The 18,783-nt window shown below is 36.9% G+C and overlaps 1 protein-coding gene across 4 annotated transcripts in view; it reads left to right on the forward strand.

Moving 5' to 3' along the window:
* Positions 1-18,783, forward strand: part of EXOC2 (exocyst complex component 2) — a 128,910-nt gene that overhangs the window by 23,064 nt on the left and 87,063 nt on the right. For 3 of the 4 annotated variants that reach the window (XM_080340025.1, XM_080340028.1, XM_080340027.1), the window contains 2 exons: positions 6,975-7,088; positions 11,868-11,992. In XM_080340025.1, the coding sequence (XP_080196151.1) occupies positions 6,975-7,088; positions 11,868-11,992 (239 nt within the window). The remainder of the gene's footprint in view (positions 1-6,974; positions 7,089-11,867; positions 11,993-18,783) is intronic. The other variant, XM_080340026.1, reaches the window with a different exon arrangement.

Genomic DNA, 18,783 nt, shown 5'->3' on the forward strand with positions numbered 1-18,783 from the left:
TAATATCCAATCTAAACCTCCCCTGGTGCAACTTGAGGCCATTTCCTCTCATCCTGTCGCTTGCTTCTTGGGAGAAGAGACCAACTCCCTCTATGCTACAACCTCCTGTCAGGTAGTTGTAGACAGTGATCAGGTCTCCCCTCAGCCTCCTTTTCTCCAGGCTGAACAGCCCCAGTTCCCTCAGCTGCTCCTCATCAGACTTGTGCTTCAGGCCCCCCACCAGCTTTGTTGCCCTCCTCTGAAATCTTTCCAGCACCTCAATGACTTTCTTGTTGTGAGGGGTCCAAAACTGAACACAGGATTCCAGGTGGGGCCTCACCAGTGCTGAGTACAGGGGAATGATCACTTCCCTAGTCCTGCTGGCCACAGTATTTCTGACACCAACTAGAAGAGACGATCTGCAGCATGGGAAAGAGTGAGATCACCTATCTGTTGTGACATTATGATTTTTTAGTATGAGTTATGCTTAGTTATAGAAGTTCACTTTGTGGCTTTTTAAACATTGTTTATGTTACTTCCTCCAATTAAAATGTGTTTAAAAATTAATCATAGCTTTTGAATCATTCATGTGGGTGTTTTTAAGGTTTTACAAATGGGACATTGAAATACTAGAAAAAAGATCCTGTTAAGTAATGAACAGAAGTGCTTTAGTACAGTGTTTCATTAAATTATTAGGCAAGCACAGGGACAAAAAATATTTATTCTGACTCAGTAGACTTAAGAGTGGAGTTTACTTGGGTGTGACTGGGATTTAAGTGAACAAAAGGTTTGAACTGTGAATTAAGGGAAATAGATAATAGTGGGTCTAACATATTCTATTAATAATTGGAGTACTGCCTGTAGATTTATCATAGGAGTAATATATCTACTCAAAATATGCTCTGTAATTCTCTTATTCATATTCAAATGTTGCAAGGATGCAAAGCAAGAACTATGGATATACACTCATCATCCTGGTTGTTTTCTACATAGGCGTAGGCAAGATATTTTAAATATTATATGTATACACAATGTGCAAGCCATCATCTTTCAGCCTGCAAGTTTAACAAGTGTTAAGTATACATAATTTCTGGCTGATAAGTTCTTAATTTTTTCCAAGCATTAGTTGTTTTTTTGCCATAGAGCTAACTTAGAATCTCAGTTGCTAAGCAGTAAAATCATTTATATTGTAGTGAAACTTGCTGATTATTATGTTTCAGTGATCCTGTAAGTCGCAAATGTATTCGTACAAGAGCATTAGCACACATTTGTTCTCCTGCCTTGCTAATAGTTGCTTGTTCATCTTTTAAATTACAGAACTGATTCAATTAGATGAGGGGTCTTTTTACATTGCTGTCACTTAGTGCATATTGTGTGTGTGCTATGAAGTTTTTCATTCACACCAGAAAATAAGTATTTCAAATATTCTTTGAGCTCTAGGGGTTTTTTTAATTTTCAGAATGGAGCGAAGACTGGTAGAAAGCTTTAGTTTTCTGTCACCATTTTTATGTTGGCTTTAAGTGCAAAGTAGTACTGTGCCACTTTCCTCCCTGTGGAATATTCCTGGCTGTGCTATTACGCAGATGTAGCCAGAAGCTCTTACAGAAGGCTTAAATAGCCTGCAGGAAGAAAAAGTGTATATGGAGTAGTCACCTCAGTATGAGGAATGTGGAAATTTGATGTGAAAATGCTAACAATAACAGCGATGTTGCAGTACTTGGGTTGGTTTTCACAGTTTAGAGCTGTTAGAAGAGCAGGTTGGTAGCAACATAAGGTTGTTCAGAATTTTGAACAGTTCTGGGAGAGAACATGTGATGCCTGTTTTGTGAAGGCACTGATTGAAATCTGTTGGTGGAAAATTTAGATCTACATAAGACTTGTGAATGAATTGCTTGTTCAGATGTGTCACATACTTTTCCCCCCTGCAGAAGCCCTTGTTTAATCAAAGGTTCCCTACTTTCCCTGCCTACTCGGTCTAAGAAAATCCATTCTCTGCAAAGCAGTAAGAGCAGTCAGACCTAGCGGTGCTTAGAAAATTTTTGAACAGTACTTGTTGTTTTGCATGTAGCAGAGGTCATTATGGTGGATCCATGTCGTACATGAAAGCAAATGCTGACATGCTAAGTGCATTCCACATACTTCTGTATCCACCCACTCAACACAGATGCTTCCCTCTTCCCACACCAGCTTCCAAAAGAGTTGGTCTGGGAGGGGGGAACAAATGATCTTGCGCTGCCACCTAATGGTTAGTATCCACTTGCTACCGTAAGATAGGAAAAGACTTTCTGGAGGCTTTGATATTTATTTAAGTGGCTTCTATGGGATTTCATCCTTGAATATGATGGGCTCGCAGAAGCTTTTATCACAGAGATGCATGCAGAAAAATTGTCAAACCTGTGTGAGGGAGATGTGGTATATAGTAGTATGTAGTCCTAATTTTATGATGTTAAAAAATCCATTAATACTTACTGCTTGTAAGGCTGATGCATCAGTTGCAGCTACCAGCCTATAATCTCTTAGTAGATATCTCTTATCACATTCTGCCATTTCTCAAATGCAGTTGTTTTGTTGTTTCTGACAAAGCTAGTGCTACTAGGGAGGAATTGCCAGGGTCCATCCTTGTCTTCTTGCTTTTGGAAAGACCTTTGTTAACACCTTCTGATTTGTCGTGTTTAGTCTACTCCAGGGTCTCTTATGTGGGTCTTTTGCGTGCATTATTAACACAGTACAGCTGGTACAAAGCCTGCTTCTTGGGGTCTGGTACCAGACAGAGAGGGGAGTGTACAGCAGCTCTAGCTGGAGCTTGTTTATGCTGGTTGCTATTCAGAATCTGTGTTTATTTAAAGTTGCTCCTTTTGACCTACAAACTCATGTGGAATTGAGGTTCAAGTTACCTTTGGTGACTGTATCCTGTTTTGAGACCTACCTTTAATCTGCAAATATGGTTATGTATGCTGAAAAGCATACTACGAGATCCTGAAACTCTGGGAACAAAATAATCTTTACAGAAAAATTAGAACTTGCTAAGCTGTATTCATAGTTAGACTCTGTTAGTATCCATTGTGTTCTGTTGCTGTTACTCAATTTTGATTGCTTGGAGGCTGTGATTTAGCCATGGAGATCACAACTGATCCTAAACTTCTGGAGAATATAAATGCTCTGTATATGCACATATTAAGTAACAGGATTTGTAAGAGCCAATATATGCTGTGATGTTAAAATAGCCTGAGTGTCAGGCTATACGGAACCTGAAGTTTGGGGTAGTGGAAGGAGGGACATGTATTGATAGGTACATGCGGCACACGTGAATTGATTGCACCCTATGTATTTGGAATCCGAAGTAGATACATATGATCTTTATGAGAAAACAAAGACCACTACATCTAATACTGCATGGGTTTATTAGATACACTCAAAACACGTTTGAGGGAAGTGGAAGTGTATGGTGGCCTGAAACCCGATTTATTTTTATTGTAGTTCTCATTGATATAAAAAGTATGTGAAATCTTAATTACTTTTATATTTAAATTTGTTGCTGAGGGATAAATAAGACTACTTTAAAATGCTTACTATAAGTCTAGTACCAGATCTGGTTCTGTTTTAAATAAAATCATCTGCCTAGCAAAAAGTTCTACTATATAAATCCAATATGTGTTTGCCAAAGTTGTGAAGGGAGCAAAATGTGTAGAGTTATCATGGATGGTAAATTTCTCCCTTCTTTTTGTGAGGTTCTCTGCATTGATGTGTGGTTCCCAGTTTCTTTTACAGTAATTGCTTTTCAAGCAATTATTAAGTATTTGGAGTTGCTTCCTGAAGCTACTTTTATATAATGAGCAAATCAACAGAAAAATTATCAACAATTTCATTGCATGTCAGCATGACCTCAGCTTTTGCTACTAGTTCCAATTTACTCTATAATGTTGAAATGAGTAAAACAGAAATGCTTTCTCAAGTCACATATGTGCTTGTTTATAAGTAAACGGTAAGCAAGTTTTCATGAGAACAACATCCAAGGACTTATTTATTTAACTTACTAATGGAAGTTAATGAAACAAACTTGTGCATTTGTGGAGTCAGTCTCTTTTTAGATACATCTGGCCAGACATTTTAGAAATACAGTTGCTTTCAGTTTGAACTTTTTAATGAGCAGCTTGTTGTGAAGACAGCTGTGGCAAGTCATTCCAAGCTCCCCATATCTGTTAGTGGAAAAACTACTGGAAAAATTTATGATAAAAATAAGGATACTACACCATAGAGTATAACATATTGTTAACATACCGCACACATTCACATTCATGTTTCTACTCTGTTGTGACTATGTCTAAAATATGTCTGCACAGATAAAAGCAGCCATAAACGCATTGCTAATTTATGGCTCTGTGCAAATACATCTGCTGGAAAAAAGCTCCTAATAACTTTTCAATGCAGTCAAACATCAAACTGAAGAAAACCCCTTCACTTCTGTCCCACTGTCTATGGGCAAAACTCATTTGCAGGAATTTATTACATCCCTAGCTGAATTATTGGTCTTTATCTCAACATATATGCATGTATATATATAAAACAGTGAGGTTTTTTTTCCCCACTCCTGTGGAACTGTATAGCTCATACACAAGCTTAAGCTATCATGCTTATATCTTACAGTCTTGCAGTAATAGGTAGCATTTGGAAATGGTATATTTGTTGAGTGTGTGTGCTTTTGGTGTCATGTCTGTTTCTTTTGGCTTTTGAGAAAAATATACTGAAGTTCTGAAAAACATGAACAAAATTCTGTTTTGTGGCATGCACTTATAGGGCTTGCACTGGAGTTCTGAATCTCTCCTGAGAAAAAATGTAAAGTTTTTATTGGTTTTGGTTTTTAGCATTAAAAATGTAGTTGTCCACAAAGATGCTACCATGTGTGGATTTAATAAAAAGGTTTTATGGGCAGCTGTGCCATCTAATATATGTGAAGTACTGTCCTGTAAAATCATGTGCCTACTATGCACTTTCGACTACTTTGAATGCAAAATAAGACATCTTAAAATTTATTTAAAGGAAGGATAAATTTAAATTTTCTTCACCTTCTTAGTTCCATCACCATTTTCTGCTCACTAACTGGCATTCATGAAATTCAAGGCCATTGGTGATCCTGAATCTCACTACTTTTCTTTATAAATTTTTATATTAATGTTATAGCTTTTTTGTTGAACACAGGGAAATGTTGGGACCCTCAGGGGTTTTTTGCAACATTTGTTTCTTGCGCTATTTTCCCTGTCTCTCTGCTTTTCATATCTGTCATCACTTTTCCTTGCATCTCATTTGATGGTTTTTGCTTATTTTTAAAAAGTATTGTTTCATGCCCCTGCTGTAATCAGGTGCTACTGATGAAATTCTTCTGTGCCATGTCATTATGTATGTAGGTCCTTTGTACCTGCTTGTGCTGATGACCATTTAAATATGAATAGAAACTCACAGAAAACAACTCTTGTTTCTGTATAATTGTATTTTTAGATTTGCCTCACTTAATCTGCTGTTTTCTTTTTGTAATAAAAATGGCTATAGCTATCATGAAATATGTTTATATTACAGAAAAAAACCAAAACTAATAAGTAATTGCTTTCATGTCCATTCAAATGGCTTTTCATGTATGCGAAGTGTAATTCCAATAACTGACTCTGGATTGCTACCCCCACCCACAATTGATCTCAAATGCGAAGTACAGCAGGTTTACATTTATATATACAGTGTCCTTTGTATAGCAGAATTCATCAAGCTTGTGAGGATCAGAGAGGGATTTTTTTGGCTTTTGAGGTTGATGGTGTCATCCAAAAATGACACAGTAAATTTTTAGAACGGAATAGTATATTTCATTGGACGGGACCTACAGTGATCACCTAGTCCAACTACCTGACCAATTCTGGGCTGACCAAAAGTGAACTTGTTTGCCATGATTAGTTTCTGAAGGTGAAATGCAGCTGGTGGTAAAGAATAGAATGGTGAGTGCACCTGGTGATGTACTGAGGATGCGCGGTGGCATGAACATGGCTAAGCATTAAGTGTGTGTCTGGACTGAGGGATGAAGATTGCCATGTTTTCCTCAAAAAGTGCTGTAAGTATTTTTATTACACTGACTTAAAAATAAATGCAATACACTTTCTGTAGGAGTAGCTTAGAAACTACTTGTGCTATTGTAGAGAATCTTTTTTCACAAGGAATTAGCTTGCATGCTATTTTTGTACATTGTAGGATTGAATAAAAACAAACAAAACACACTGTTTCTAACTGAAGACATACCCACCTTTCCTTATGTTTTGTGTACTATAAGCAGACAGATCAGTGTATTCTGTTTTGCAAGAGGATGGTTTTAACTCAGGATTTATTTCAGTGTTTGTATATAATAAAAGAATGGTCCGTGTGTCTTCCGTCATGTTTCTGTGGGACTTTTCCTGCATGTGAACCAATAGACAATGATGGTGTGAGATCCCTTACAAGCTGTCAACCTGGTGATGTCCCATTGCCTTACAGTTAGATAGATACTGGTTCCTGGTTTATAGAGAATATTGTGTCATATTTTACTTGGCTTGGTGCACTGATTTTCTTGTTTAAAAGGTAGAGTTGACTTTGAGTACATTCAGCATTAGTGGTCCTGAATTTGAACGTTATTAGTATCATGGTGAGTCTGTCTAGTCCCATTTTCTGAAGGCAGCAGTTCTTTCTTTAGAAGCATTTTGTATGGGCAATACTTCTGACAAATGTGTAATGGTGAAAACAAAATGGTAAAAGTAGTTTTACTTAGATTAAATTTCAGTCTTCCTTTTCCCAGTCATGCTACATGTGTCTGTAATACCAAATTTAACGTCATGGTGAGATACAAATTTACGTCTTGCTGGAATGTGATTTGTTTGAATTGCATTTGGGGTTGTTGGTTGGTTGGTTGGTTGGTTTTTAATGTGACAGTTGTAATATGTTTGCTGGGATATTTCTCACTGAAGAAATGAATGTTCATTTTTCAGAGGCAGATTTCCTCAAAAAGATTTAGAGGCACTGTTTCCTGGCATGAGTGCTGACTTCACTAGTGAAAACTTTTCTGCTGCCTGGTACCTGATTGAGAATCATTCAACAACAAGGTTTGTTGGTATCATATAAACAGTTGTTTTAAATGCAAGTCACTTGATATTTCATTTTACACCAGATGTGTCATTGGTGGTTGACATTTTCAGTAATAGACCTGTAGTCTCTACTGCCTGTGGTATTTCTGCTTGGCTAGACACTTGAATCAACCAGTTTGCCCAATGTGGTTATGAGGAAAACTTCATTTTTAACCAGACCTAATTTGTGGCTTTACCCCAAACCCCCATGTCAGATGGAAATTGTCTTGCTTCATACTAGAGCCCTTTATGAACCAAGAAGTTAGGAAGCCTGGCCTTGACTGGAAACTCCAGGTGTTAAGTCATGGCTAGAAGCTCAGAATAAGAGCACTGAACAGATGACAAAGAGTAAAACTGCTAGTAGGATTGGTTAGCTTTTAATCAGCTCCTGTGGAAAATGCTATAGTTGGAAAAAGTTTGACAAGCTGAGTGTCAAGGTGAGTCTTTTAAAATCTTGATCGTTAACTTCTTCATTTTTAAATCGGGTTCATAATGTGCACTTACATTAATGCGTTACGTAAATATATTTTTTGCTTGTATAACTCAGTTCTATAACTTCTGTCTGCTGGTGTTCAGATAATACTGGAAACTAATTTTAGTAGAGATGATGAAGCTTTATTGTCCTTTGGTTTCAGCTGGGTAATCTGATTAGCATTTTGAAGGGAAATACCACTTTGGAAATTTAATATTTTTTTGTTATCTAATGGTTAGCAACAGGTGAGGGTTGGTTTTGGTATTTTGGTTTTTGGTTGTTGTTTTTGTTTGGATTTTTTGTGTGGTTTTGTTTTGTTGGGGGTGGGGAGAGGGGACAGTGGTGTTTTGAGGAGCTCCAGAAATAACCATTAGTCTGCTTGGGAAATACTTTAGTTTCCTCTCAAAGTGATGGTAGATTGAAGAGCTAAAACAACAGCAAGAGAACACCATTACCTAATACACACCTAATGACATTATCTTTTGAAATCAAGTAACTAAAGGAGGAGTGATTGAAAATGGATTGTATCTGTCACAATCTGATAACTTCAGGTTTTTAAAAAAAGCTGAAAGGATAATAAAATGAGAAAGAACAAACGGCTTTTGATGTAACTGTTTAAAAAAGATTTCTGTTATGTTTGGCTCTTGGACTGTTGCCATTTTGTTGCTCATTCATGTGGGCACCAGTGACACTGCCAAGAAAGGTGTAGATCAATAGAGATTGCAAACATCTGGGGACAAAAGTGGAGAACATGAGAGCCCTGGTATTCTCTTTGATCTACAGGTGAAGAGGAAAGATTGAGGTAGTAGTGGATGTGTAGCTGGCTGTACCACTGGTTTCACAGACAACATTTTTACTTGTATAGCCATGGATCCATTATTAAAGAACAAGGACTGAAACTGAGAAATAGAAGCCATTTGAAAAAGTGGGGCAGGAGCATCTTTGCCAGCAGGTTTGCAATTTGACAAGGACATCAAATTAGGAATATCAGGTTGATAACAGTCTGCAGTTAAATGAGGGGACAGAGATCAGAGGCCTGCATGTGTGGTTCAGTGATGGGGTTGAGAGCACTGTAGGGAATTACAAAACCCCTTGGAACGGGCCAACCTCAAGTGCCTTTACAGAGCCCCACATGTGGGATTAGACAAGCATCTCACTGTAATAAAGAGGGATTGCTCATCTGCACGGAGTTCTGTGATGGATTGGAAGAGGCTTTCTGAGAAAGATAGCCAGGAAAAAAGAGAGGCACTTGACCTTTGTGTGAAGGAACAGCTTCAATGTATGGCCTCTCTTATGGAGCAGATGGCAGGATGGTTTAGAGCTTGTTCAAGGAGCTGGAAAACCTGTCATGGTGGTATGAGGAAGTAAATGAAGTGTTTCCCCTAGCAATTGCCTGAAAAGACAGTCATGAAATAGTTGAGTGCAAGGCTCTAAGGGCTGTGGGGGAGGCAGGCAGCAGAGTACACACCTGGAGTTAGACAACAGTAGTACAGAAGACAACCTGGAGTTTATAATGTGCCATAAATACCAGTTGGCTGGCTGTACAAATCATCTTCTGGGGTACATCAGCAGGATATGGGAATAATTATTCTGCTTAGTGTTATTAAAGCTGCAGTTGAAGTGTGCTGACCAGTTTTGGCCACTGCTTTAAGAAAGTTGGGAGAGTTGAGTCACAAAAATAGGAATATATAAATATCTGTGGGTATACAGCTTGAATGAAATAAATGCTTAGAAAAGAAAAAAATGATACAGAATGCATGTTCTAAATATGTAGTGGGCAGTGCAAGGATAGTCATCAATTGTTCTTGGTTTGCTAAGAATAGAACAAGCTGTCTCAGTTTGCAGCAGGGGAGGTTTAGGTTAGATGCAGATTAAATACAATATCAGATTGCTTAAGCCCTGGAACCCTGTAATTTAAAAAGCCGCAGGATGACCATCACAGGAGAGTGAGATTTGATTTGATGGGTGTCTGTCATAGATGGTTTAAGTACATTTAAGGGTGCTGTGGATCCAGAAAATGAATTAAATGACTTCCTTAGAACTGCTTAAATAACTCTTTTTATCACAATTGCCATTGAATATGAACAACAGTGTAATGTAACGGTTATAGTTCTAATAGAACAAACTGTCAGTAAGACACTGATTTTTTCTGGTCGTCAGTACTATGAATTGATAACTTAAATAATTACACCAGCTTGCATGGCCCCTTTATAATTTGTATTATGCCTATGAGTCAGTGCATGAAAGACCATTCTCATGTCGGTTTGAAGCTTCCTATTAAGAAAAAAACATTTTAAAAGCTTTGTCTAGTATCTACGTAAGAACTTAATCTTTCTTTCAAGAAAATTTTAATCAATTTCTGTCTTTGTATGTCAGTAGTTTCAAGTCATAGTCCCCTCAGTGCAGTGGAATAAAAAGTATTAATGTTTGGTTTTAAATGAAAGCTGGTTTTTTGTATGTTAAGATTTTATTGGTTTATAAAATCTAAGTCTTAGCATTGAAGGTGCAAGAACTGTCTAAAACTCAATAGGAAGAATGGCTCAAAGGGTAGGGTGAATCCAATCATGTTTTGAATCTAATTATAAATAGCTTTTTAAATAAAAAATAAGCAAAGCTGATTTTTTTTTCTTTTCCTTCCTACTTCAAAATATGTAGTCTTAGAAATATTCTGGAGTTGTAGAATTATCTGCCCCATATAGTTTTTGCTGTTTTTCCGGAAACACACAGCAGTGGTTTCATTCTTGTCCTCTACATAACCTCAGGTATTGGGAGTGCTAAATGTGTGGAGCACTGATGTTTTGGTTAGCTTATGCCTGCTTTTTTCCCTGAAGGAAATTCTTTTTGAGCAATTAAAATAACATCTTTTTTAATTATTTTTTTTTTTTTTACCCCAACAGTATCCTGACAAATATAAATAAACTGGTTAGACCTACTATTAGATCATCAGATAACATGAAACAGTGCTTAAAAAGAGAACAGTATGGATTTTTGTTAGTTTGAAAATGCTGCTGATAAGTACTTCTTGTATGCCCAAATAGACCAATTGGCTATTGGCTAATGTGATTTCTGACCAGCAGATTGAAATAGGAAAGGAAGCAAAATGTTGTGATGTCATCAATATAAAAAGGACAGTGCCTGTAAGTGCACTAGTGTTTTTTGTCTCCCACCAGGTGGTGATAGTCTTCTCACTACCTGAGCTAAAGTTTGGTTTGTTCTCTTAAAATGTCTTTTTCTATCACTATTTAAAATGGACAAAAGCTGCTGGGGAATTTCCTTATGTCTTAATTTCCTTATTTAATTGTTTGCCTCCCCTCTCTGAGGTATGATATGATTTTTGTTTGATTCTTTTGTATTAGGGAGATGGGTTTGGCCTGCAGGTAGGAGAAGAGACTTTAAGGATGAAAATCACATGTTACATTTGTATTTCTGGGCTTGTTTGTGATAGTGCTTTTATAATGAATCTAGTAGCATAACTACTGAGATCATATTCATCACGAACAACAAAAAAATGCTATGCAATAATTAAGAATTAGTTGTGACATATCACTTCTGAAATAATTCCAGTCACTTGCAAAATAAACGAAAAAGTGAAATTGAATGTAAACTAGCAAAAATCCAGAAATATTAGGAAGCTAAGATAAAAAGAAACCTACCATACAAACAAGAAGTTGGGGATTAAAATGTCTTCATGAAGCCTCCTTCAAAAACAATTCCATGGACTACATGTGAAAAACATACTTTCATTAAGCAGGAATCTGTTCAGTGTTTATTTTTGCACTAATATTGTGTTCAATTCTGAACTGTATGTCTGAACCAACATAAAAATGTTGAAGGAGTTCAGAAAGTGGAAGTGTAAAAGCACTGTGAACTGCGCTGCAGAGTTAAACAAATGTCATTATTAGAGAGACTTCTAACATCGCAGTAGTTAATCCAGTGTACTAAGTGTACTGGATTGTACTAGTACCTATTTAATGTAGTACGGGCAGTTAGCTAAGAGCAATATTGCATGTTTAGAAGAAATTTCTTAACTAATTTGTATTATAAAGAAGTCTATTCCATCACAAGTTATAGGATCTCTCAATTTAGGATTAAGACTAAAAACCAAAACATTTTTGGACTAAGAGTAAATAATTATTGTCAAGAAGCACACTTGTTAGCAACTACTCTGTCCTTAATAGTTGTGGCAAAAGTAGCTGGTTTGTTTTCCAAGTAGTTTGTTTTGTTTGTTCATTAGGTGACATTATTCATTGTTTGAATGTTATGGTGGTTTTCTTGTTTGTTTTCAGTTTTGATCAGCTCAAAACGGCTGTTGTGAACTTGAAGAAACAAGCTAATAAGAAAAATGAGGGGAGTCTAGCTTATGTGAAAGGAGGTCTCAGCACATTTTTTGAAGCACAAGATGCTCTGTCAGGTAAAGATGCTCTCCAATTCCTATATACAGTATAAAAGAAAAGACAAGATCTGCATGTATGGTTGAATTTAATATTAAAAATATTGTTTTTCTTTGCATTCTCTTCTAAAAAGTGTGTAATGAGCCCAAAATCTGTATTGTGCTGGTCACTGGGACTGGCTAGCTGATTGTTGTGGTATATTTGCAAAAGCTGACACCAAATGTATCTGACGGGAATGGGAAGGATTTGATGCATCCGCTTAGACTACAAATCCAGAAAACATAGGAAATGTTGAACTGGAGATGATAGTAAGAGGACTTACAAACTCTACCAATATAAAAACCTGATTTTATGATGCCTTATCCCATAGTCAGACTCTATGACTTACATGAGTGTTCAGTAAAATCTGACTTGGGAAATCAGATGGCCTTTATATTCTGCTTGCCGTAGGGAAAATGCAACACACTAGGGAGATTACCTTAGTTGTCTGTGATATTTATATATATATATATATATATACTTAAAACATAAAATTTCTCTCTAGTAGAAGCTCATTGTGGGCTACTGTAGTCCTGTCTAATTAGGAACTGTACTGGATAAGAAAGTGACAGTGCTGGGCCATCCCCAGCAGGTTTGATATTATGTGCTGTCATCCATGGCTATTGTATATTGCAGGATTATCATTCCTGATCATTGATCTTGTGTTATGGGTACCACAGTGTAAGAAAACTTACATCTTCTCTTAGCCTCAGCCACACTAGCACTTCCATTGGCTTTAGGAATACTGCTTTAGAGAACAGTTTTCTCATGGCCTACTTGCAGGTTTCTCACTGTCTGATAACCACTTCCACGTGTGAGGGAAAAGGGAAGGCAGTGCTGTCTCACCTCGTTGTCTACCCGTATTCCTGCCCCAGGCAAATAAACCTGTCACCTGCCCTTCTGATGACAGCGTTTTCAAAAGTGGTTGATAGCTTTTGGCTGCCTGCCTAATTTTTAAGAGACCTTCTACTACAAGTGTGGACATACGTGTTGTGATGGGGATGACCTCTTCTGGAGACATCTTCAGATTCTTCCTGTGAAGAATCTTAACTCCTGAACATCTTTATTACTCTGCCCAGAACTGATGTATTACTGATCAATTTTGGAAAACCTTGACCTGAATCTAGATCGATTCACTAACAGAAGGGAAGTATTAAAGGATTTAGTGGAAATAGTAAAGATTGTGGTGATAGTTGTAGGAAAAGACACTAAGACAAATCAGTATTTGGCATTCTTCAATATTTTTAGGCAGAGTTTTTTATTAAAAGTTAGGAAAAAATGATAATGGCCTATTTCTTTGTAAGTCTTAAAATCTTGAAAATACTGAAATCCTAATTTTTCTTAAATAGTTCAAACTCCTAAATAATCCTGAAGAAATATTGGAATGTGACTTGTTTTTCACAACCAAATCTGCTTTACATATACAATATCAAGTGCTCTAAAAGGTTCAGAATTCTGATTCCAAACAGTTACTGCTATGGATAAAAAGTAGTGCGGGCAGACATTTGTGTTATCTTGTAAGATTACTTTTTGGACTTAGTAGGATTTACAGAAAGCTAATGCAAGCCATGAATGTTGCGAGGTTTTAGAAAGACTGAACACAACTAAGTGATTTCTTTTTTTCTCTTGTCCTATCAAAGTGTAGGCTTCTTGCCTTTGGAGACTGGTTTTCTGATAAATGGAGAGGCTAGAGAGCTACTAGGAACGTGAAAAATACTAATAAAATAATGATAGGGAAATCAAACTCATTTATTTCACTAAATACTGTGTTCTCAATTTTTTGAAAAAATCTTATAGCTGCAATATTGGTTTACATCTCTTATCTGTATCAGAGTGGTGTTTTTACCTAAAATCAGAATTTATCAGTGCAATTCTTTAGATAAACTATGAATTGAAAACTTGGGATGACTCGTGTGGTTCTTGGTGCCACTTTTCATCTGTAACCAAAGTGGCTTGTTTTAGTTTTCTTCCCAGTGATCCCCCTTAAGTACTCAGAAGGAAGCAGACTTGTAGCTTGTGTTGCTAGAAACAGGGAATTACAATAGTACTAAGAGTGAATGGCCTTGATGGTGTTGTAAAAGAAAATGAAAGACTTGAAGTCTTAATCTCTTATAAATTCAAAGTTATAACACTGGACTTCAAAGGATTTATCAATACAATATTTAGTTTTTAAATTCTGAAACCAAATTTTAATGAGAATGCAGTGCAGGTCACAGCTGCCTTATGTAGCACTTTAATATGCATTTCTCTGTTGAAAATTCCTAATAAATTCACATGCAGAAGCATTTTTGATTCTTTTCAATTAAAAATAAGTCCCTTAATGCATATGAATTTTAGCTTTGTAATGCAGAACTGCTTATTTGCCCTTTCTTTCCCCCTTACGCAGTACATTTTTTGAGGGAATTTAGATGGAAAAATTGTATATCCTTGGCAAGACTTGAACCTGTGGTAGGTACAATCAACAGCTAAGTTTGATGTGGAGAAGCTTCCAGTATCAGCAAAAAAAAGAGGGTACTTCTGACATCATCATCCTGCACTACTGTCAGTTATCAAAGCTTTTCTTCAGAAAACCAAACAAAAACAAACAACCCCCAAACAAACAAAACCTTCATTCATTTGTAGGCACAAAATTATGAAATTCAAGCTCTTTAACAGAAGATTAAATTAAAAATGCCATTATACTGTGGCTATACAGTGTTTGTGCACAGTGATTTAAGGGCACATTTCTGTCCTTACAAATGTAAAGGTGAATTTGTATTTCTTATTTTTTCATTTTAAAAGGTGCAACTAGAATTTGTGTGCCTTTAAACACAGGTACATGAAGAACAGTTTATATCTGAAAGCTGAAAGATTGTTTCAGCACGAAGTATTACGGACATAGCCTTGGTTCTGCGAACTTTCCTAATTTGCTGAGCATACAGCAATCACAGATGAAAAGTGACTCGATAGAAAATCATTACTGAATACTGTTTTCCAATATGATTTCTGTTTTCCTGAGGTGTCTTGATTTGGCTTGGGTTTTTTTGATTCACTTCCTCTGAGAAGATTTCTAAGATCTAAAGCATTTTCTGAAGATACATTTTTGTTGATGGGCAAAAAGTCAGGCACTCACTTTTCCCCTTCAGATATCCTAGAACACAACTTCTAGCACCAGTGCTTTATAAACTGTAGGTCTGTTTAGTTGTAGAGTGGAGCTATCTGTGTACACTTATTTCTCCTGGGTCTCCTGAAATTGGTGCAGGATGTTACCTTTTGTAGGAGGCTAACTTGAAGCAGTATAACACTTGCTTTACCAGGTACTTCATCTTTTTGCACATCTGTTTATACCTGCTTTTTTTTTTTTGAACCCATACACTTTTTTTAACAGTGTTTATTTTAAATACGTGAGCTTGATCTGGAAGACCCTGAATTACTGATTATGGTGTAGCTTTTTCAATTAGCTGGGATCAGTAAGATCAGTCTGATGTTGAGTGTGCTATCAGACTGTATGACACATTTAAATGAGTATTAAAGTTTTCACAAGTAAGCAATAAAAACCACAAAAAGCTATCCCGAGATGTTTATTGTATTTGTTTTTTAGAAACAGTTTAGCCTATTTGACCTCCTATTTCCTTAGTAGAACCCTTGCTTGTTTGGTTTAATTTCTTGGAAGATAGAATTGCCTTATCAGATCCTCCTGTCTCTCTGCCCGGTAACTTGGCTGCCAGTGTGACAGTGACTTTGCTGCGGAGGAGCCGTTCAGCAGGAAGTTTGTTTCGTCAGCTGAAGGCAGCTGTAAACTGAGCTGAGGGGAACTGGGCTCACCTCAATTTGACCCACTTGTCGATGGTGGGGAGTTCAGCTGATTTATTTCCTGTCATTCTAATTGCAACCTAGACGGTAGCATTCCTGAAAGGGCTGCTGTTTATGTGCTTGTAGACAAGCCGTGTTTAGTTGTCATGAACAAGTCGTGTCCTGCACAGAAGTCTTTGGAGAATTAGCAAATGCATTTACTTAGAATATATTTTTTTCAGAAGTGCTCTTTACAAAGAGGCTTATGGTGCAGAGTTTCTTTTTATTTAAGGGAAAGGGAAAAAAAATAGGGAAATGACCACTTCAGTCACTCAGTTATGCAAAAAACATGCGAGTATGACATCTGTATTGGCAAGTAAAGAAGATGTCATGTTGTCTTTGAAACACAGCTACATTGAACAAATTTGAGATTTAGATTGAACTTGCTGATTTGTCATGGCAATAGTTCTTGTGCAGTTACAACTACAAACGCATTTTACATGATTTTCAGGAAAAAATATGTACAAAAGAAGCACTGCTGGCTATTACAGCACTATTCTTTTTTTTTGCTCTTCCACTCTTGTTCAGATATGTGGTTTATGCGCATGCTAGGATGATGAAGAACTTGGACTATAGTTGGCATTTTATCTAATAACTTCATTAAATACATAGGCTAGGATAATGTTTACCTGGCTGAAATGATCCTATATCTGGTCAATGCCTCTCTTCTGCCTCTCTTCTGCCTCTCTTCTGCCTCTCTTCTGCCTCTCTTCTGCCTCTCTTCTGCCTCTCTTCTGCCTCTCTTCTGCCTCTCTTCTGCCTCTCTTCTGCCTCTCTTCTGCCTCTCTTCTGCCTCTCTTCTGCCTCTCTCTCTTCTGCCTTCCTATAGAATATTTTTGCACTTCTTTCCCTCAGGCCCATTCTAGGATGAGCATGACAGTGATCCTGGATCTGATTCAGTATTCAGCATTCTGTTGCCATTATGTCTGTTAAATTAGTTTTTTCTGAAACTAAGACAAAATAAACCACCAGATCTATATTCAGTTCTGAGTCAGACTGACAATTTGAGAAACTAAAAACTGATGCTTGTCAGTCATAGAAGTGTGCCTTTACTTCTGGCTTTTGAAGAGTTATATCATGTTTGAATTTGAAGAGAGTACATACAGCAATTTTTTCATGAGCAATTCTAGACTGATGACTAATCTTGAAGTGGTTTTACATTGCTAGCTCCATGACTGTTTTTGCTAGGTAGTACAGCTTCGGACTGTTATACCAGGTTTTGCTTGTAGCACATTCCTTTTTTCTAACATATCTAATTGACATTTTCCCAAATAATATGAATTTTTATTAAACATATGGATCTGAGTAAATCAAATTCAAACATATCATTACTACTTAAATCTTATGCACCTGACTTAAAGTAGCTAGAAGTGCTCTGTGTGGTGTGTGTCTATTAATCTTGTCTTCCTCATCTCACTTCAAATAATAGAATATAGTCTTTGCAGGGTAAGAAGTCTGCTATTATAGCAGGTATATATGGTAATCCATAGAGGTTAAGAAAGAACAGGACCATGGAAACAACCTGGCAAGGATAAACTAAGATGTTCCATGTGTTAGCCATGTATTTAATAGTGTATCAGTCACTTCAGAGTAACAGTTTACATGTGGGTCTGTGCCCCACAGTAGATGCAAGTTAAGTTTAAGAATTAAGGTCGTGCCTCCAAGTTGTTATGAAGCAATAGCTGATGCGCTCTAAGCTCATGGTCTAGCTTTCCAAATGGATGCTCATGTCTGAAGGTTTGAGGTATCCTTGTGCAACACTTCTATGCAAAAGCTGAATAAGAAGCTATTGCACTATAGTTACATATTTCGTCCTTGCGTTTATAGGCCTTCTCGTGTACGCACAATGGAAAAATAGACATGCTGATTTATTTGCTTGTTGAGAACTTGTGTTCTGAGCTTGCAGCACCAGATAACAAGGGGTGCATTGCAATGAGCAATGTATGGTGAAAGAGAGGTCAACTGAGAAAGCTTTGAGTGCTGGTAAAGCATCTAGGTGATGGTGCAGGTAGTTTAGTCTCAGGTGGATGCTTCTTCATGCAATGTCTATGATCTATTTCTGTAGCAGACCCATTATTATCTTAAGGCAACTCTAAAAGGCAAAGTTATGTGGTCATGATTGATAAAAGGCTCAAACTTTCATGCAAGTTTTACCGTAGCATTGTCGAGGGGGTGGTTTCTTTCAGTGTCTCAAATAAAGAGATGCTCTGATTTGAAGAAGTGTGAAACAGCAGGAGTTGTCTCAATCCGTAGTGAAATTTCTGTGCCCAAGCCTGTACCTGGCTTTATGCTGTCTGCTCAAATAACTTCTTTTAAATCAGTAATTGTTTTAGAAATGTAAGCTGATTACTAGCAGAATTTCCCGAAATGCATGCAGTCATGGTAGCTTTTAGTTACTATGTGGGTGTCATGCTTTATGAATTCATGTTTTTCAGTTAAATTGTTTTGTTCACATCTGAAAAACAGTAAAGCATCAAAAATAAAGGGTTTTTTTTGTTTTTGTTTTTTACAATTGCATTTTTCAAGTAGGAAATACTGAAGTTGACTGCAAGTGTCCAAAAAATTACTTATGATTAAATTTGAGCCAGACTTCACCTACAGCCATGAAACCAGCTTAATTTCATATTACATAATTCCATTTTGATTTCCATACCACTCTTAAAATACATGCAGCATTTAAAAGCTGCTTTTATTTCTACCATTAGCTATCATAGATCCAGAAGGTTAGCACTGCATTGGTAAAAATTCAAACATTTTGACATATCCCAGTGAGGACCTGAATCCACCCCCAGAATTTTTAGTGGATCCATAGCAGAATAATAAACCCCGTTTTCTTGTCTATTTCTGAGATATTTGCCTAGAAACATCACACTTGCCTTATACAAACCTATGTGAGAACAAACTTATCAGTGTTGTTAGACTACAGTTTCGCTCTCTTATT

This window comes from Nesoenas mayeri (genome assembly GCF_963082525.1).
Source record: "Nesoenas mayeri genome assembly, chromosome: 2".
NCBI lineage: Eukaryota > Metazoa > Chordata > Aves > Columbiformes > Columbidae > Nesoenas > Nesoenas mayeri.